Consider the following 19,142-nt stretch of genomic DNA (forward strand, 5'->3'; position numbering starts at 1 on the left):
CCCAAATGTTTGCTCCAGCATTGGTGCTGTTCTCTCTAGCCATTCTAGTTCTTACTTGCCTTCTTTCCCATGATACTGTTCAATAATGGTATTCTTCCAGATTTATTGGTTTTGTTGTTGGAAAGTATTTTGTCATCTTATGGTGTCAAAACTTCATCACTCAGGCTAGCTTTTTCCTATATTTATTTCAGTAGGATCTTTCCATTGGTTTATAAGCTGAAATATTAAAGGCATCCTCTTTATTTATATTTATGATGTTCCATATCTCCATTTTACATTCAAGTTTTAGAAAATAAACTGAAATCAACATAAATCATGAATTATACTGAATGGGAAAAAAACGTAGAAGATGAAAAGAATGATATTGAAGCTGTTAGATATTGGATCTAATGGCTAAGGTTGTTGGGTGCATCTACACTTGGGTGGACTTCAAGTCGTTTTTACTATTTTAAACATGCAAATTTAGCCATAATTGATTTATTAGTGTGTTAGAAGTAAGTGAGACAACTCATGCAAGAAAACTCTTTCATTTCCTTGACTCTTAACAAGTAGCCAATGAGATTTTCAGTCTCAATGGAGGTATTTTTCCAAACTACTGCCTGTGTTTGCTCTGACACCTACTCCTTTCTTATATCAAGATTTTCTTCAGGTACTTTTCCCCTTAAGAATTCATTCTCGTGTCCAGAGTGCAAGGAAGAGCAATGCAGTGGCAATGGTTTTTTAGTAAATAGAAATGATTTGTACTCGACTGTGCTTTTATCAAGTTGCAGGTATCCTTTACATACCTCTTTTCTAAATCCTTTTCACAGATAGAATGCTGTCATAATCACATCGAAGATCCAAGGGAAAAAAAAGCTTTGTTTTCTTCCTGAAAGGTTTTTCCTCTAAATATTCATTAATTTCTAGCTTTCATCAGATATGTCATCTTTGTCTCCACTGGTCTCTCTAATTGTTCTCCTTTATTGTTCCATTCAGGTCCACAAAGAACAATAATTGCTGGAAGAAACTCTGCACGGCCCAATTACTGGAAGGGTTTAGAGTCTAGACCATGCTGCTTCACAGATCTATATCGCGGAAATACTGGTATCAGAGATTAAGAGGCATTGTTGCGTATTAGTACTCTGACAAGTTGCAGGGAAGAAACAACTGTGTAAGAAAATTAGATCACTGCATGCCCTTCAGATTAGGCTTCTAAGTGGAAGGCCTCTGCTTTAATAAGAAGTAATTGATAACAACAGCTGCTGCACATGTCTTGCATAAGGTCATTCGAATTGCACTGGATTACAGACAACCTTTCTGTGAATTCAACATTCCTATATCCCATTCCCTGACTAGATAAAACAAACGGCAAACACAATTTTAAAGCTACAGGTGGACTTGACCGTCATAGTCTGCTTCACCCTCAAAGACCATCTCCTCAGCAATCAAACCTCTCACTGCAGTAGCTAGAGGGCACTGCAGAGAGCTCGAGTCGGCCAGTCCACTCCTCACCTGACTTCAGAGTGATCGGCTTCTCGTTTGCAGCTCCATCAACACAAAGCATCTGTTTGTACTCCTCATCTCTGAAGTCTATCATGGATTTGGATTTCTTCTCCCATGGGTTCCATACCACTGCAAATAGTATGATTAATCACTGCATTAGTTAATGAGAAACCTCTCATATAATATGGTAAGTCGGACACATTTGAGCAAATGTGTATCTTTTACAGCCATGAAGAAACTTCTCAACTGAAATAAAGATGGGAGAAGGGGCTCAAATCTCTTACCGATATCTGGCAGTCCTTCCTTTCTTATAACAAAAGTTCTCTTCTTTTCATGGTCAAGGACAGCTATAAGGTTGGGAGCAGAAAGGTACACTCGATCTACCTGCACATCAGACACATCTAGTGAACCTAGTTCCCCTATTCGATATTAAAAGCATCACTGATAAGAAACTACTAGATGGGCATGGACTATGTGTAGAATTAATTAGGAAACAAATGCAATGTCATTCAGTATTTGGATTTCGGCATTTTTTCAAAGGTTTATTTGTCAATTTCTGCAAATGTAGCAGCTTTGAATCAGCTCCTAACCTCAGATTCAAATGTGATGGCATCTCCTTGTTCTGTGAAGCGTTCTCGCTGGCAAAGGTTGTCTAGGTAATCCAGTGTCTCCAATCCTTCAATCCGAATTTCACTGTTGATAAGCAGATGATGTATTTGTAAGATTGGTGCCATTGGATTCTTCATGTGAAGGGGAAAAAAAGAAAATGCCACTAGATAAAACAATTGCTTCTACTTTTTAGTTTACCGGAGAAAGGAGTTTGGATTTGGACAAAATGAGAAAATCCATTACCTAATGTCTGAAACCGAAAGATACGTGTGATAAGCAAAGGAGAAGCTGAATGGCTTGCTGTCAATATTCCTAATGCGTGATATCAATGAAAGATCTCCATCCAATGAAAGAGAGACTCTCAGTCGGAACTCAAAACTGAAAAGGCATACACACTTGTCCCTCCTTAGTTAGAATGTAACATTCCAGCAAATAATAGATATAAATGATAAAATCAGAAGGCAGTTGATGCAAATAAAATCTACCACATATACACTAAAAATGACATCCAAATGACACAAGCAGATTCTGACTTATTTTCTAATGGGAATACAGATTGACATTTACCAAGTTCTCACATGGTCAAGCCTTTGAAGAGGCAAATAAAATATTTGAATTCAAGCTGAAGCAAGACTGACTGAAAACAAAAACAAGCTTCACCATCTTATTTAAGGAAAATTGAGGGCTAGCAAAACTGGGAGCCTGTTGACTCTTTTTTAAGATATACATTCTTGATTACTTTTTTCTAATCTACCTACAAAAAGTCTCAAATTTAGTTCTAATTGTTCTATTTTTTTTGACATAATTAGAACCTACTTTGAAAATAAAAATATCTGCAAGCTCTTATTCAAGATAAAGACAACAGTTAAAATCCAAGAAACAAGGATGACAAGTAGTTTCCTACAAGCAACGAGCCCAAACCAAAGCTATTGAAAAAAAACTACCAATGGGGCCAGAATTTGAGGTCTTCTTCAGATGGTTTAAGAAGCAAGTCAATAAATACTTTGCTGTTGTTGTCATTTGGATGAAGAGGTGGTGGATCGTTGTCAATTGTCCAAATTTTGTTCCTTGCAAACCCTTGTTGCTCCAGGGATCCACAATTTCCAAACTTCAAGAACATAACGGTATAATTGATCAGATGTAAAACATCAGCAATTGATGTGAAAACATATTTGTGGCAAGATTGGAAGTCACCTGTGGGAAACATATGGGAATGCCTCCTCGCAAGGCTTTTGGTGGCTTCAGGATTGCCTGGAATTGGGTTTAAGTATTTATTAGATAAGCAGCACACATCTTGCAATCTTGCACACTTGACTGCTAAGTAATAGGCAAGGAAGAGCAGCAATATATCACCTTGCTACTTGTGAAGAGGAGTTCTTCCCCGCGATCATTCCTCCAAGAAATAACCTGCCCACCGTGCAAGCTAACCTGCATTTTGAAAAGAAATTTTATCAGAAGAAAATAGAAGCTAGAGAAAAAGAACTAGAAAGATAACAGTAATCCAGCCTCACAAGCCTCTTCTTTTTCTCACTTTTCCATCACACCTCATAATTTAACACTCTACATTGCCCAGTCTACAGACAACATCGACACTACAGAATCAATCAGAAGCACTTTTTAAAAATAAAAACATAAAATAAAGAGTGAAGTATCTACCCGAGCAGAAGCACCATGTGGCACTCTAAGTGTGAGCTGATCGATTCCATTCCAGTCCTTCGTCACTTCTACTGCAGCTCTTTGATCCCAAATTGGCGACGAGTGACCCATCTCTGGAATTCTAGGTCCAGAAAAAGGAACGAAAGAGAACAATTAGCTGAGCTCTTCACTCCCTCAGACGCTTCTCAGTTAGACCGTCTCCACTCGTAAAACAAAGTGTCATTCATTGTTATAGTTGAGACTCAGAACTACCCAACACCTTTCTTGTGATAGGGCTCTTATTCTCGTGAATGGGAAACCAAAAGCTATCCACCATCTAACTTTCCCTTCTTCCCATCTCACAAAATCACCTGAAGCGAAACCTCGAGCTTCACAAGACACCGATGCATGAAAAGCACTACACTGGACCTCAAGTAACGATAATTACAAAAAAACTTGTCGAATGGATCAAAATTGAACCCCAAATCTCACTCGTTTACTACGAAATCATAAAACCCAATTCAGAAAAAGGGAACTCTGGGAACCGGGTTTGTCGTGAATCCTCTCCACGGCACGTAAAATACAACTTCCGCTAAACCTACTTCAAAAGACCAACACCAAAAAACCTCCTACATGTCGCGACAGCTCTGTTTATCATGAAAACTCCCTCGCCTGCCAGCCCGCCCACCCTCCGACACGGTCTCCAGACCTGTTCCTAGGAAAGAAATGAGGAAGAGAAATCAAAATGAGATACATGCACGACAGGGGAACAGCGTCACAGGGAGGCTTTAACCAGCAAGATTTATCGAGAAATAAATAAATAACCCAGAAAGAAGGCCATAAGCGTAGCTTAAAAAGGCTAGCCCGGCAAAGCTGTTGAATCATAAGAAATATCTGACGGAACGGTCTTCAGTTTTTGGATTTTGCAGAGAAATCAAGGACGTCGAGATCCGTGACGAACTCTTAGATTCTAGACAAACCGGTCAAATTTCAAATGCGTACGATCAAAATCCGTTTCTTTACGTTTACTTTTTACTAATCTGACTTTAGTCCCGAACTCTTCTGAAGGAAATATTACTGTGAGAATCGTATAAGAAGCTTCACTGGCGTCAATTTTTAACCGAATTTCTTATTGCTCCAATAGAAAACTATAAAAAAAGATAAATTAATAAACATTAAAATGGTTCTTAATCACTCGCATCTTGATTCTTGTTAATTCTTCACCTGCGGGAGTCGGCATTGCAAGAAGAGAGCACACTTTTGCTTTCTGCAAATGCCTCCTTAACGAACCAGCTAAATTATTAGTGTTATACATGAGCCTTGAACAACTCAAAACTTCTAGAAATTCTCCATTCCCTCCTTGATTAGCCAGCCGCTACAGCATCAGCCCTTGGATTAGAGTCGAAAAGTTGATGGAGCTTCCCGGAATTATCACGAGTCTCACTATCACGAGGACTGCTGCTGCTGATCAAGCTAGTGCTGCTCACTCCGGACAGGAAATTTTCATTATTGACAGGTGGGTTCTCTTGTTCTATCCTTTCAGGACCTGTGTCTCCCTCTCCTTGTTCAGCATTTTTGAGCTTCTCCTGCAAGAGGAAATGTGAATGAGTTCCAAAATATGCCCACAGGTTTGTCAGATCATTTCATCTTTATGATTCAAGTCTATCACTAAAGAAGATGCCATAGAGGAAGTACTTAATACCAGTAGATGAGAATTTTCTTGACTTAATTTCTGTGCACTCTCTGTTAAGCGATTTATCTCAGATCTGAGAGTCAAGTTCTCAGCACTAAGCATGTCAACTTTCATAGCTAGCTGCTCAGACTCAGCCTGGGGAAAATAAAGTATAGGAAGAAAGAAGAACTTCAGAGCCCCAAACAAGACAACTACAACATACAAAAGAAAGTCGAGATTCCCATACATTCCCTCTACCTGTTTTCTCAACCTTGACCTTCTAGCAGATTCTCTGTTTGATTGCTTTCGCTTCTCTCGTTTCAACTCCCGATCATCCTACAAAATGTAAGAAACACATCTCCAGTGAAAATTAGCAAAGAGTGCTTTATCTCTCACATCTAGTGGAGTAGTAGTGGTGGATAGTAAAGAACAAGTAATCATAAGAGAGCGAAAAATTGCAACCCATACCCAACATTCAGATGGTAAACCATGGCAAGCAGGAATTACAGCTCTCGGAGGAACACTGGTTGTTCCTTTTGTTCCTTTTGTTTTTTTTTCTTCACCATGACAAGTATTGGCTTGTATCTCACTGTTTCCAAAATTTTCTGCAGCATAACCTCATATGGTTAGTGAAGGAATGATGAAAGTCAACTAGGTGGAAAAGAAAAACTGGCTGTATCCAGAACATTAAACACCCTGTTACATATCTAGCCATTTCCTGAACCAAATGGAAAGTGGCAGAAACTACTTGAAGCATACAGTGACTACAGAAGTAGGCCACAAATGTAATAATCCCACTTCCACAACGCCTTGCTGAACACATTTAATGGCACCTCTGAAGCCCATTTTGTAACCAAATCATTGTAACAGATGAGGACATGTAACACATACCTTTGACTGGCATGCCCTCAGGACTTCTTTTACCCTTTGAGTCACTTCCCTAAAAAAGTTCAGAAAAAAATTGGAAGGGTTCATTATGGTAAAATGAAAGTTTTAGAAATTGAGTAATAGTAAAAAGATTATAACCTCTTGACTGCTTCCTCCATCACTTGAACCTTCCAGTTCACATTCCCCACTATAAAGTCATTGTCATAGAGGTGATATCAGAACGACAAAAGAATAAAACAAAAAAGTTAACTAAAACAACTATGAAAGACAAATACAAACACAATGTCAAATGACCAACCTTGGTGACGCACGTGTTGCACCTCCAGAAGCATTTTCAGCATATCTAGTGCTGACATAGACAGCAATTCCATCAAAACTTTTCAATTTCTTCATTAAACCTCGATCTTTATTCCCTGATTTAGCAGGTTTCTCTACACTTAATGGAAATGTCATCTGAATCAGTAGAGCAGTGAAATCTAATCAATAATCTGTTAAAATAATTAATAATATCACAAATAAGTGAACAATAAAGAAATTCATTTTTGAGCTATCCAATTCCCTTTCAGAGAACACAAACAATGATGTAAAGATATTTTTAGTACATGTTCAGTTGTTGCAGCAGAAGAAGTTATGCCAGGGGCATGTGGATGTGGTCCCTGCATATCAAAGAGATTTCAATAAGGATACCAGGGTGATATAGTTCTCAACATCTACAACTATAAGCAGGAAACAGAAGTCTTTTCATCAATGATGTTTAAGTACAAGGAGAGCCCCTGAATATTGAACTAGCCAGATGGACTTACTACTGCTATAGATGGTTGACCGTAGACTCCATGTGGGTAAACAGCAGCATAAGGTGACCCATAAGGTGGCATAATATGCTGGAAATCCCAAATAAAGACGATAATCAATAGTAGGAATTTTAACAGACACTTCTTACTTAGCTTGTACTGATGGTTCATAAAAGAAGATCTGAATAAAGCAAAACAGGCAAAGTGAAACATGCAGGTTATTCTGAATTCAACCAGACCACCCTTTTATATCAAGCAGAAGACCATTTTAAATGTATCCATTTTGGTGTACTTTGACAAAACAATAGGACTTTTCAAATACAGTTATTTATTGAATGTGGATGATTGTCAATAAAATCTCCCAAATAATTTCCTCATGGCTAAACTAAATTACAAGTTACAAAAGCTAAGCGTTTCGGTGACAGAAGACTGAAAACTAAATACCTGTGGGCCCCACAAATATGGGTGAGGAGGATGGCCTGGTGCAATAGGTGAGCCAAAATATGGAGGTGGCAAACCGAGACCTGGCCCATAATATGCCTGAAAATGATCAACTGATCAGCAAGTTGTATTATTCCAATAAGCAGGAAAGAAATTGGGAACAACAGACTAGTTGTGTAAATAAGGTCCAATAAGATGATTGCCAAGTCGAACTGGTATCAACTGACAAAGCAGATATCAACTCAAAACCATATTCAAACCCTTCCTTGGAGAACGTCATTAGATGGGCCTATGATGTTCATAATTAGTATAAAACACTAATCAATAAAGATCTCCAACTTAAACATCAAGTTAAATAGAAAATTTCAAATGGAGAACATTGATTTGGATATACAGCCAACAGAGTCGGGATTTATTGACGTTGATATGCAATGTTGATTAGCTGTTGGATGAGAAAGGAGAAGGGAGAGAAAATAGAGAGGAATAATGGAAAATTTGGGATGAGAAATAGGAGAATTGAGAAGAATAATTTAGAAGAAGAAGACTAGAGAAAAAAAAAGAAGGGGAAGAAGAACAAGAAAGAGAGAGACCAGAAACAAGGAGATTTTATTAATTCATTTTCAAAGCTATTTTCAACATCATGTCACAGCTTATAAATAACAAAAATTCAAAATGGATAAGATCACTATCTGATCAAATCCAATAAAATCAGGCCCTAGTGGACCCACCAACTCAGCATATTGAGTTAGTTGCCATGACATACATTTGTTAACTCCAATAAAATTTGTGCAAAAGACAGTGACAATTTATAAGCTTGAAAAAATAGACAAAGACTCGATGACAAGGATTGCTCTACACCATCCAGATCCATTAGGAAAGATTTTAAAGCCCTTTTAGTTCAGGACAGTATTACAGCAGGGGCCTGGATCCAACTCATATATGTCCCCGTACTATGCATCAACAAGGGAAGGAAATCGGACATTAAGAAAATAACCTGAATTGATGCCCAGTCTGGATACCCGTGAAAGTTAGCCTGTTCCTGCCATTGCAGCAATATATTGTCATGAATAAGCAATGAAACTAAAACAAACAGAGAGACTAGGTTGCAGTAGATCATTTACAGGGAAATAAAAAAAAAAAAAAGATGCATTCTTTATCACCGAAACTAGTGGTTCACTTAAAAAAAGCATAATCGATGACTAAGCAAACTGAAAGCTGTTGAAGAACAGCACATGCATTTTGAAGCTACTACAAGCTCAATAATTCAACACATGACGAATACACTATGAAGGCAATTCTTTAAGAAAGAAACCAGTTCACCTGCACAGGGGATGGCGTTTTCTCCATTTTAGAAGAAGTCTCTGCCTCACCATTTCCCATGGGTGCCTAACTGATTTTCAGAGAGTTTTAATATTGTTCTTGCTTATGGCAACCGTTGCACAACCAAGTTTAAAACAGCTGCACTTAAGAATCCACCACAAATTAGACTTCAAAAACTAAAAACAGAGACAATAGGATGTGAACTTGGAATGTCATCCTTCTCTATGATCCACAAAAAGAAACTTATTTCCAATGCACTCTTTTGTAACTTTCCCCACAGTCAAGGAATAAAAAACTCAAAACAATCACTAGAGCACCAACAAAAGACAGAAAGGATACCATAAATTTATCTTTTATTTATTCGAATGTAAATAATGACTGCAGAATTACTTGTTCAGAGCTAACAGAGTCGAGATACACTTAATGTCACTTAATGATCGAAGTTGAGATATCAACTTGATAATGCCTGTGACATCATAAAGCTTACAGACAACACTGAAGATTAATAACGACATTACCAGCATTTAATCATTTTTTACTATTTCCAACTTCCAAATTAAAAAATGAGAAGACAGAAGCTTAGATTCTTGAAGACAAGGTTTCTGTATGGTAGCCAACACATGTTTGCATATAAATTTTAATTTATCCTATCCAAGTAAATTTCATCTTATAGTTCCCACTACAAATCATTTTCACGAGCGTAAGGGCGGTAGGCCCGGGAATACTATGGCCTTTCCTGAAATCTGGACGCAAGCTGACAAAGCTGTGAAGACGGAAACGGTTTCAAAGGGATAACAGGGGCAAATATGTCTTTTTAATACATAATACCGTCGGTCAGGAAGTACGTATCAGCTTTAGGAAACAAGAATCAGAATCAATTGGAACATCAAAATCAGATCGCTCCGGTCAAAGAGCATGAAAAGACGAAGATACCCCTCTATCTAGAAAGCACAGAGACTTGCATTGCCAGTACGGCATGCTCCGACAGGCCGCCTTCGTTGAACAGAGGTTTCACGAAGTGAAGTGTCCGCACTCGTGAAATTCGAATGCAAATTCGAAGATTCAGCGCTGTATCTGAATTTGCAGAGAACACAAATATATTCAATAGTCCAGAATTTTCCAGTGATCCTCCTTTCTACTTTTTTCCTTTATTTTTCCCGGCTTCCTTTCCCATCAATTTTTTTTTTTTTCTTCTGTTTACTCCAACTCCGTATTTTCCAGAGAGGAATAGCTGCACTCTTAGAAGTCGTTCGGGCTTCCCTCCTTCCTAGACTATTCCTATTTATTTCTTCTCGTACAAATATAACATATAAGATAGATTGATATCGTGACAAATATAACTCAACACAGAACGTCATGCTTCCAATACCACAGCGAAAAAGAAAAACACGATGAATGCAGGACGACATGAACGTCATCCCCAAACATCTCAAAGAAGCAATTCCCAAAAAGGGTTCCGCCCGGTAAAAATTTCACAATATCATAAAGTTTTAACCAATCTTCGATTAAAAAAGAAGAGAACTTCATAATTTTCCATATTACACGAAACAATATGCAGCAAATCAAACTATATCACATACCTCTGTTGACGAATGTCCAAAACCTTCAGGAAACCTCAGAATCGCCTCAAATATCCGTCCTTGACCACCCAAAAAGCTACCTCAAACGAAAAAAAACAAACGTACCCAAAACCACGAATCCTCGACCCGGATTAGGGAATGGAGCAACCGAAACTAGCGACTCCAACTTTTCCTTTTCGCTCCCGCTATTTTATGAAAAGCGAATGAAGAAACGCAGCGGAGGGGGGAGAGGGGAGGAGACGGACGACGGAAGGAAAGGGGGGGTGGTCCAGTCGATGACCACGTCATTCGACACGCGTTTGTATATCTGACTCGGTAGACAGCATATATGCAACCATCTACGATGGAGAGGAGCTGGACAACGATGTTCTAACGTCGCCATTAATTTATTTGAGTTAATGAGAGGTAAACATGTGGCGGATCAAGCGACGGACGGATGGGATATCCGAAGCCAGCCAGTCTCTCCTCGTCATGTAGCTGACGTGGTCATGAATCGAATTCAATGAGCCTCTCGCGTCCAACAGGCGCGACGCGCCAGATCTGAAGATCTGTCTGAGTTGGATTGGACACTTCGAGATCTGGACTCCTGCGCTGCTCGAGCTGGCTTGATTCATTAAAGAATTACCACGCACCCAGTCGCTCCGCTAATCGATTGTTCTTTCGTAAACGCCCTTTTAAATTAAATTAATTACATGTGTATCCTGATTAAAGCAATACAAAAAGACCTTTTGATCCCGAGTCGGCTATCAAGCTGACCCTAATCTTATTACGGGGTGACACGGCGAAGAATAAATTTTAAAAGAATATTAAAAAAATAACTAAAAATAGAAAAATCTTCATTTTGATATATAATATTTTATATATAATTAGATAAATATCATAATGATTTTCGACTCGCTCATATAATTTTCTACAAGGCAACAAGGTCAGAAATATAATTTTAAAACTATAAAAATTATCCAAAATAGATTAAAAAATATTTCCATGGGACAGCTTTTTCCGAAAGACGGGACAACCCATTGTCATCACTATTCTTCGATAGTGAAAGTGAAGTCTTTATGTTCTGTGTTCTATAAGGGGCAAAATCAAGGATGGAGTAAAGGCTTTAGCTCCAGGGATACTCGATTCAAAGTAACCACATGTGATTTGCAGGCGACACGATCTTATTATGTGAAGGGCACTGTTGAATCTATATGAACTGATGTCTGGCCAGAAAAACCAACTAAGGAAAGTCAAGGCAATTGGGCATCAAAGTCAGTGGAGACATGGAATCAAACAAGGCGTGCTGGGGTGTAGTACCATGGAGCTTTCAACCAATTCTTTCTTGGTAGATATGAACTAATGTCAGACCCGAAAATCAACTGGGGAAATTCAGGGCTATATGGCATCAATATCAATAGAAATGGAATAAAATACGCTCAAGTGATGGGCATCAATATCAACTAAGGCATTAATATGATGAAATCAATATACATCACAGACATGGCAATTGAGTGGAGAACTGGTTTATTTTTGTTTTCTATAAATCGGTAAATCTCCAATTTAATGGTGACACTTTTTTTACAAGTAAAAGACAATCATAATCATGAAGACTTACCTATCAACAGGCTAGCTTTATACTGTCTGCAACTATTTTTATCTGGCGCTAAAAAAATTACATTCTTTGAACTCCTAAAAGATTTATTTGATTTGATTTTCTTCATTAGTTCACTGAGTTTAACTTTTAACTTACTGTGTGTTTCAAGTATTATCTCAGATTCTGATTTTCTATTTCACTCATTAGGTCCCAGTAGAATTCCACTTTTTGGGTAGTATAAACAATAAAACAAAGAAGCTCTGTCTTTGCCCTATCAAACCATATTCTGAGTGGCAAGAAAATGCATCTTGGCCCTCTGAGTTGAATTTAAAACATTTCCTCGGGGAGAAACCCAGTTACTCCCGTAATCCTCTAACGAACTTCAATGATAGTCAGTATGGTTAGGAGCTCGCCACTGTTCTTCAGCGTAATCGAAGCTGACTTGCTGGGAGCTGACATGAGGTCTGAATATGGTGTGTGCATTTTAGGGGAAATCAATAATCTGGGGGACTTGTAAATAACCCGTATGAAACTAACTGTGACACTGAGTCCTGTACGCAATCAAACTGCACCACATAAAGCACCTGAAATTCAAGAAACGAGTTTCTTTACTATGTACTTCTTCCAACTTAATCTAACATCATAAACATGGTCTGCCTTAAAAGAATATGTAGCACATAAAGTATCTTTGGCAATCAAGGTGAACGCTACAGTGAAAAACGTTATTTCAATTTCAATGAAAATGGAAACAAGTTTTCCAAGATGCATGAAATGGGTGGGGGTAAGCATGCAGAAAAATTCTGTTTTCTTCTAATTGTGTTTACCATGAGAAACATAGAATCCAACAGCATACAAGTTTAATAACAAAATGTATCAACATCACAGAGATAAAAGTCATACAAATCATGACCTGGTGTCAATCTACTCACAGAGACCTCTTAGTACTTGGAACATATAAAGAAACTATGTACAAGTATTATAACAATTATAGACCGCATTCTTGCATGTGAAAAGAAAAAAATCCTGTGTACATGTATTACCACTTGCAATAAGACTTTGAAGAGACAAGTTAACCAACATTAACCACTTTCTCTATTCTTCAAATCATCTGGGATAAACTCGATTATTAGTCTTTTTATAGGTATTCAATTAAATACAAAATAATTTCAAAGAAATGTTAACAGTGGTATAAATTCCTTTCCCAGAAAATTTCTCCCCAACATCAGTTGATACCTTTTTCATTTTCTAGGGAGTGTGACTTTGTCTGCTAAGATAGTAACAAGGCTATGCTACAAGGTCTACCTAAGCAAGCTGAAAATTTTCAAAAAATAAGTTTCCAGTCTAGCTATCTAAAATATAAAATTAAAAGTTAACCGCTAGCAAGAGGTAGCATGCAAGCCCTAGCAAGAAAAGGGGAGGAATTCAAGTTGTGCTCATCTCTTTTTCAGTCCACAGCTGATTAGGTGCAAGCTGTGACGTTGCAGGCCAACATTGATATAAAGGCCAGCAACGTGATTTCTATTACTATTACTAAGGTTTTGATCAGTTTGCAAAGCAGGGAAATATTATGTTACAGTGACGCTGTGCTATAATTTTTCATGTCTATTTATTTGAATGCTACTCTCATTTATTTTGGATGAGAACAGAATGTAGGAGTGATAATATGTTGGGAACATAACTAGTGAGAAAGAATGCCGACACAGCAAAGATGATTAATGTGGAAAGTAGAAAATTAATTTCATTCTTTGATGGAAAAATATTTTTAGCAAACATGGTCAACTAAATGAGTCTATGGTTTGCTACAATACACACCTGAAGTCCAAGATGACGAGCAGCAGAGCTTCCCTTCATCAACATACTTGACATCAAGACCAATAAACCATGAACCAGCACTGACATCATCATGTGCATATGTACGAAGGATTTCTCTGGTTAAAAATTGAACAACAAATGTGAATGAGGTATTGGAAACCCAAACTAGTCCCTGTCCCAGATCAAGTTACTGTCTGGGCATCCTCTGAATAAAGCTTCCCTGCTCTCTTACCAAATGGAAAGGGACATATAAGAAGGGAATCCTAAGGCATATTTTATATTCACCTGTTTATAGAGATAAATTGTGCCAGGGCCCGGGATATAACATACATTTCTCCAGATGCATGGCGTAGGTACCTGTACAATATGAAATGCAATTTTATTTGTACCGAAAGATGACCAAACATATAATCCACATAATCTAACATTCCAGTCGCACATAGTACAAGAACCTAACACAAGGGGAAGAATTAAAGAACAAGAGAAGAAAATTTAGATTTGGGCTAAGATAGGAATGTCTGTGTCATAGTTTGCATCTTATTGGCAAACTATACCAGTCGCACATAAAACATTCCAGTGGAAACAACATATTTAAGATAGATTAGTATTAGTTGATTTTTAACATTTAAATACCATACAAACACTGTTCATACTGACAGTAACAACTGTTAGCTATGGGCTTTCGACACGTCCAATAGATCACACCATGGTCTGGATATAACACTAGATACCTTAGCCTCATAAATCCACTTACCATCAGCACACATATTGACCTACATAGTTTCATGCAAAGGACAAAATCATCTCACATTCTTTCCACTTTTTTTCTCATGAGGCTCTTTGCCGCCACCTCTTGTCTCTCTTTTGCTATTCTTAATCAACTCTCATCACCAAGTCCAGGAAAAAAAAGGTAAGATAAAATGGTCCTATGATAAGTCATCTTTACCGTGATATTTTTGTACCCAAAAATATCTGATGAGACCTGAACAGTGCTCCAAATAATTTTATTTGACATTCAAATTCTGAGCTTGATTATTTTTGTAGTTTTAAAGCTCATTTTAACACTGCAGTACCACACAACATATGGAAAAACAAAACCATTTTAAGAGTAAGCAGAGGGGGAACATGTATGGCACTACTCACGATTTTCCATCCCCAAATTTCCACCAGTCTGGCTCATACCATTTGTGGCCCCTGGAACAATCTAGCAATGTCAAGTTAGTGAATATGCAGAAAGCAAATTTGATTACTGAAAACTCATGAAATGACCAAATTTTGGAGAACACTCACGGCTCAGAGAAAACTTCGCCTGATTTCATACACCCAAGGTAAACCCGAGGCTTGTCCCAATGACTTGCAAGCATGGCTCCAAAGGAATCTGAAGGGTGACATAGAACAGTAAATGACAGTTCATCATTAGATATACCACCTTGACACAAATTTATACTTTAGTCGAACCATCTTGATAAAACTAGATTACTTTAACAGACTCTCATTCTCATATGAAGAAACGGACTCTCAGTACCTATAGGGCCTAAATAACCCAACTTTTCTGATAAATAACACAAAATCATCAGCTGTCTAATAACAAAACCACCTCATTTTTGGAAATGGCAGACACCATGAGCCAAAAAGACAAATAAAGGTCCAATTAAAATTATTAAACTTGAGCATATTGCAGTGTACTGGAAACGATTATTATATTTTCTTTTGATCGGGGTAGAAGCAGTAGTTATGGCTGGACAAGCCCATTTTAGTAAGGACACGCAGATTTTCATTTATCTAAATGTTTTTTAGCAGAAAGTCCACATTCACATATATTTTTCAATGCCTGCTAAGACCAAAATAGTTAAATTGCTCAGTAGTTCATTTCACTAACAGCTGATGTCTCACCGATATTGACATAAATATCATCATTCACTTTGGCATAGAACTCAGCATCCCAGGTATCAGCAGCTTGAACAAAAAATGACTTTGTCTTTTTTGGAAGCTCTTCAGGAGCCTCAATGTGATTATCCTACCAAAAGCAAATAAGATGTGATTACCATAGTGAACAATGCAGGTAACATAAAAATGGCTATGAGACCTAGACAGATGTCTCTTTGTTGAAGATCTTGAGTTCAAGCCTCATACATGATTGGTTAATCATGTAGCATATAAAAAAATAAAAATAAAAAGATAGTTCCCCATTGAACTGAACCTCTGAGGCCTGCCTAGGTCTTATAACCAGAAGATTACATTGCTAGAAACCATGGAAAAACTCGCACGGCTGTTTAATTCCAACAGTTAACAACAGTGACTAGCACCATCAATTGGATTCCAACTCTTAAATGCTAAAAAATATTAATATAAAGAGGATTTTTTAAAACTTCAAATAATTAAAAGGGGACCAGTTATCAACATTGTTTAAACCAGTTTAACCAGGACTCGACCACATTTCTGGGTTGATGGCCAGGATGATTATTTTGACAGCAACTACAAATAAGTATTAATGCCTATTGGTGCAGAGAAAAACCAAATTTGAAGAGAGCATCAGCTGGACTTACAATAATGCTGAAGTCATTTGTCTGCCTATTTTCGCTGTCAATGGCTCTATCCAGATTGTCCCCCCGGTTTGCACTGCAAGTCATTTGAGCCACTGAGTAAACTTCTAGCTCCAAATATGTAATACTAAAACTTATCATGTGTTTAAAATAGAGACCTTCTCCCTATGACAAATCGAAGAATGATGCCTTTATCTTCCTCCATTTTTTTCCGTGCAGCACCTACAGATGTAGTTTAGCTTCCGAGATCATAATGCCATAAAGAAAGGAAGGATGAAGAGCAAGAGACATCCAACTCCACCTAAAATTAGTGTCATATGAAGTATTTCATGCAAGCAGAACAGGATACACACTAAATAAGTTTCCAATCCATGTATTGGAGCATTTTATCATAAAATACAACTGCATGATAAATTAGATTCTGAGTCCTTAAAGAATCTTATCAATATTGTTGGTTTCATTTCTTTTGTGCATGTGAAAGTGGTGCAGATATTTCTATTAGAATACAAAAAATATTTACAGGAGCTGAAACAGCTCGTAAAGAATAAAGCTATGTATTTTAATTCACAAATAGGCTGAGGGTAGATACAGAGCCTGGGGCTGGCTGTTTCAATTTTCAAGCTTGTCCGTGATGGAGTTGATACCATTCAGAATATGGATAAACTCAAGACTACGTGACCTTGCCCAGTCATCTAGTAAAATATGCAATATAATATCCAATGCCATTTGCATACTTAGAATCCCCCTCAATATAAACATCACCAGAAATCAAAGGAGCTGCACCAAAGATCAGATCAGCTATAAAACAGAGTGGCAAAGTATCAAAGAACCCCAGGTGGACTCAAATGCATCCCCAAAACCCATGCAGTCCAGAGTTCTCCTGGGAACTACCAACAAAAATAAAGATTAGGGAGGATGTGCACTATTATACTAAAAAATTATTGGATTTTGCGATTGATATCAAGTGAACTGGATATACAGTAAATATGTTCTTATATTTACTAGTAATGAATTGTAACTATGTTTCTTTTGTTTAAAAAAAGACATACTGCAGGTTTGCAGTTACAACCGCTTCTATTTAAAGATTGGCACAACAGTGTTCTGTATACTTCTTCATGACTCCAGCACTACTCTCCAAGTACAAAAGTTTCTCCCATGAAGATAGTAACTTTTTGAATTCCTGCAGTGAGATAGTTTGTTAACCAAATATTAAATATCCCAAAGCACAAAAATTTGGGTACATCTGTGGACCACATCTCTTCCACCCATTAGTTTCTCGTACAAATCTATGTTAGTTTATGTGTGAAAAAAATATTTCTGTGTTTATCTAGGACTATCACTCGATGCAATGCAAGCAGAACGTACATGTCTTGTCATTTTAACAGACGATATATGCAAATTTTTTTAATTCAGATTGCTAAAGTTGGCTAGCTGAGACCACCAAATATTTTAACAATCTGCAGAATATGAAGCATGTCATCTCATACATCGTGTTTGTCTTGATCAGATAACTAAGGAAGAAACTCACAAAGGAGAGGATATTCTACCAGTTGGCATCCATGATCTCCTGATCGCGTCCCTATTATTCTTGTGGCCAAACTGTGTGATGACACCAATCACAGCCAACAATTTTTTTCGAGAACGAGTCTCATTATTGTCAGATAAATATTTTCCCACAAACCCTTCATGTCTAGCTGTTGCCAGTTCCATCTCAAGAGCGGATAATCTTTTCTGCTGGTCCCTAACAAACAAATCAATTTTTAGCACTAGTAATTTGGAAAGGTGAAAAAACTCCAACATACCAACTAGTATAGTATCTGTCATAATGGACTTACTTGCAAGCTATAACTTTTAATGTATCATCAACTGATATGGCCGATTGCCCCTGAAGATGGCAAACTATTCATAAATCCGGATCTGAATTCTTGTGTGCAACATAAAAACGCACATACACAAGATATAAATAGCTAGCGAGTGCACAAATGAAGCCAAAAGAACAACTGAAAAACAAAACACTTTGGCAAACTGAATTAAACGAAAACAGAAATGTATAAAAATACCTGACCAGTTCTCCTATCGAGCTCTTTAATAAGATAAACCCGGTTCTCTGCGTCCTGCCAAAGCCTGCACCAAAGAGGAAAAGAAAACAACGAGAAATTAAAACCCAGTGAGACGGATAATGCAGGGAAATGCACCAAATCGATACATTCCTCAATTTATCTACGAATTAAGACAGTAACGAACAATTGAAGTCAGCTTATGAACAGAACAGATCTACATAACAGTAGAAAAGAAACAAAAAAATTAAAATGGAATGACCAAAAAACTCACCGGCCAGCGACATAAATCGAAGCCATTGTAGCAATCATCGAGAGCATTAGAGTCGAAATTCGAGACCGGAACGCCATCCCGGACAATCTAGCATTCGATCCCCGACTCTGCATTTCTACTGTAACATAAGATGCGGATATTCAGGGCTCGGGCCGCCGCTCTTCGAACAACTGAATTGAAAAATATTTGATTCCGGAAACAGATCGAATTGATATTAGAGCCGAATCAAACAGGAATACGTCTCTAATGCGGGTGAAGAAACATAGACGACCACAGCGTTTTCTGGAGGAAACGCCAAAACCGACGTACGAACAAATTTTCAGCTGCAATTACAACGCACCAGGAGAAGTAACTTCTGCATAAAGGCATGAACCGCGAGCGGGAGCGAAAACAGATAAAACGATATTTTCCCACCTTCCGGCACAGACACCCTCTTCGCTCTTGTCCGAAACCAACAAAATG

General features: G+C 37.7%; 3 protein-coding genes across 4 annotated transcripts; all 3 read right to left on the reverse strand.

Moving 5' to 3' along the window:
- Positions 1-1,210: 1,210 nt before the first annotated feature.
- On the reverse strand, positions 1,211-4,614 carry LOC137964037 (putative glucose-6-phosphate 1-epimerase). Its single transcript, XM_068811302.1, has 8 exons — positions 3,748-4,614; positions 3,445-3,519; positions 3,286-3,342; positions 3,036-3,199; positions 2,335-2,469; positions 2,073-2,175; positions 1,767-1,866; positions 1,211-1,611 (listed from the first exon to the last, which is right to left on the reverse strand). The coding sequence occupies exons 1-8, from the start codon at positions 3,856-3,858 to the stop codon at positions 1,418-1,420; spliced, it is 939 nt and encodes a 312-aa protein (XP_068667403.1). The 5' UTR covers positions 3,859-4,614; the 3' UTR covers positions 1,211-1,417.
- A 223-nt stretch (positions 4,615-4,837) lies between these two features.
- Positions 4,838-10,702, reverse strand: LOC137964035 (G-box-binding factor 3-like). Of its 2 annotated transcripts, none has more exons than XM_068811299.1 (13): positions 10,419-10,702; positions 8,839-8,976; positions 8,513-8,551; positions 7,522-7,617; positions 7,090-7,167; positions 6,889-6,942; positions 6,585-6,739; positions 6,425-6,473; positions 6,290-6,338; positions 5,867-6,003; positions 5,657-5,734; positions 5,429-5,554; positions 4,838-5,312 (listed from the first exon to the last, which is right to left on the reverse strand). In XM_068811299.1, the coding sequence occupies exons 2-13, from the start codon at positions 8,896-8,898 to the stop codon at positions 5,091-5,093; spliced, it is 1,143 nt and encodes a 380-aa protein (XP_068667400.1). In that variant the 5' UTR covers positions 8,899-8,976; positions 10,419-10,702; the 3' UTR covers positions 4,838-5,090. The 2 variants fall into 2 exon arrangements, with proteins under 2 accessions (XP_068667400.1, XP_068667399.1); XM_068811298.1 differs by having other exon boundaries at positions 8,513-8,557.
- A 1,532-nt stretch (positions 10,703-12,234) lies between these two features.
- LOC137964036 (hydroxyproline O-galactosyltransferase HPGT1-like) lies at positions 12,235-19,027 on the reverse strand. Its single transcript, XM_068811301.1, has 12 exons — positions 18,681-19,027; positions 18,410-18,473; positions 18,185-18,234; positions 17,897-18,090; positions 16,508-16,571; positions 16,353-16,425; positions 15,700-15,823; positions 15,097-15,184; positions 14,950-15,000; positions 14,092-14,163; positions 13,807-13,922; positions 12,235-12,578 (listed from the first exon to the last, which is right to left on the reverse strand). Exons 1-12 carry the CDS (start codon positions 18,791-18,793, stop codon positions 12,556-12,558), a joined length of 1,032 nt encoding a protein of 343 aa, XP_068667402.1. The 5' UTR covers positions 18,794-19,027; the 3' UTR covers positions 12,235-12,555.
- Between the last annotated feature and the right edge of the window lie 115 nt (positions 19,028-19,142).

Source organism: Aristolochia californica, unplaced genomic scaffold (assembly GCF_029961685.1).
Source record: "Aristolochia californica isolate CCGP_79_NKW_82.1479 unplaced genomic scaffold, dmAriCali1.0.hap1 SCAF_4, whole genome shotgun sequence".
Classification (NCBI taxonomy): Eukaryota; Viridiplantae; Streptophyta; class Magnoliopsida; order Piperales; family Aristolochiaceae; genus Aristolochia; species Aristolochia californica.

Coding starts and splice junctions, on each gene's coding strand:
- LOC137964037 (XM_068811302.1), bottom strand. CDS start 3,858: ATGGGTCACTCGTCGCCAATTTGGGATCAAAGAGCTGCAGTAGAAGTG. Junction 3,520..3,747: donor CACATGGTGCTTCTGCTCGG/GTAGATACTTCA, acceptor TTCAAAATGCAG/GTTAGCTTGCACGGTGGGCA. Junction 1,612..1,766: donor GGAAGGACTGCCAGATATCG/GTAAGAGATTTG, acceptor TACTATTTGCAG/TGGTATGGAACCCATGGGAG.
- LOC137964035 (XM_068811298.1), bottom strand. CDS start 8,898: ATGGGAAATGGTGAGGCAGAGACTTCTTCTAAAATGGAGAAAACGCCA. Junction 7,618..8,512: donor CAGACTGGGCATCAATTCAG/GTTATTTTCTTA, acceptor GATCATTTTCAG/GCATATTATGGGCCAGGTCT. Junction 6,943..7,089: donor GTCAACCATCTATAGCAGTA/GTAAGTCCATCT, acceptor TTTGATATGCAG/GGACCACATCCACATGCCCC.
- LOC137964036 (XM_068811301.1), bottom strand. CDS start 18,793: ATGCAGAGTCGGGGATCGAATGCTAGATTGTCCGGGATGGCGTTCCGG. Junction 15,001..15,096: donor GGCGAAGTTTTCTCTGAGCC/GTGAGTGTTCTC, acceptor AGATTGTTCCAG/GGGCCACAAATGGTATGAGC. Junction 13,923..14,091: donor CAATTTATCTCTATAAACAG/GTGAATATAAAA, acceptor ATTTTTAACCAG/AGAAATCCTTCGTACATATG.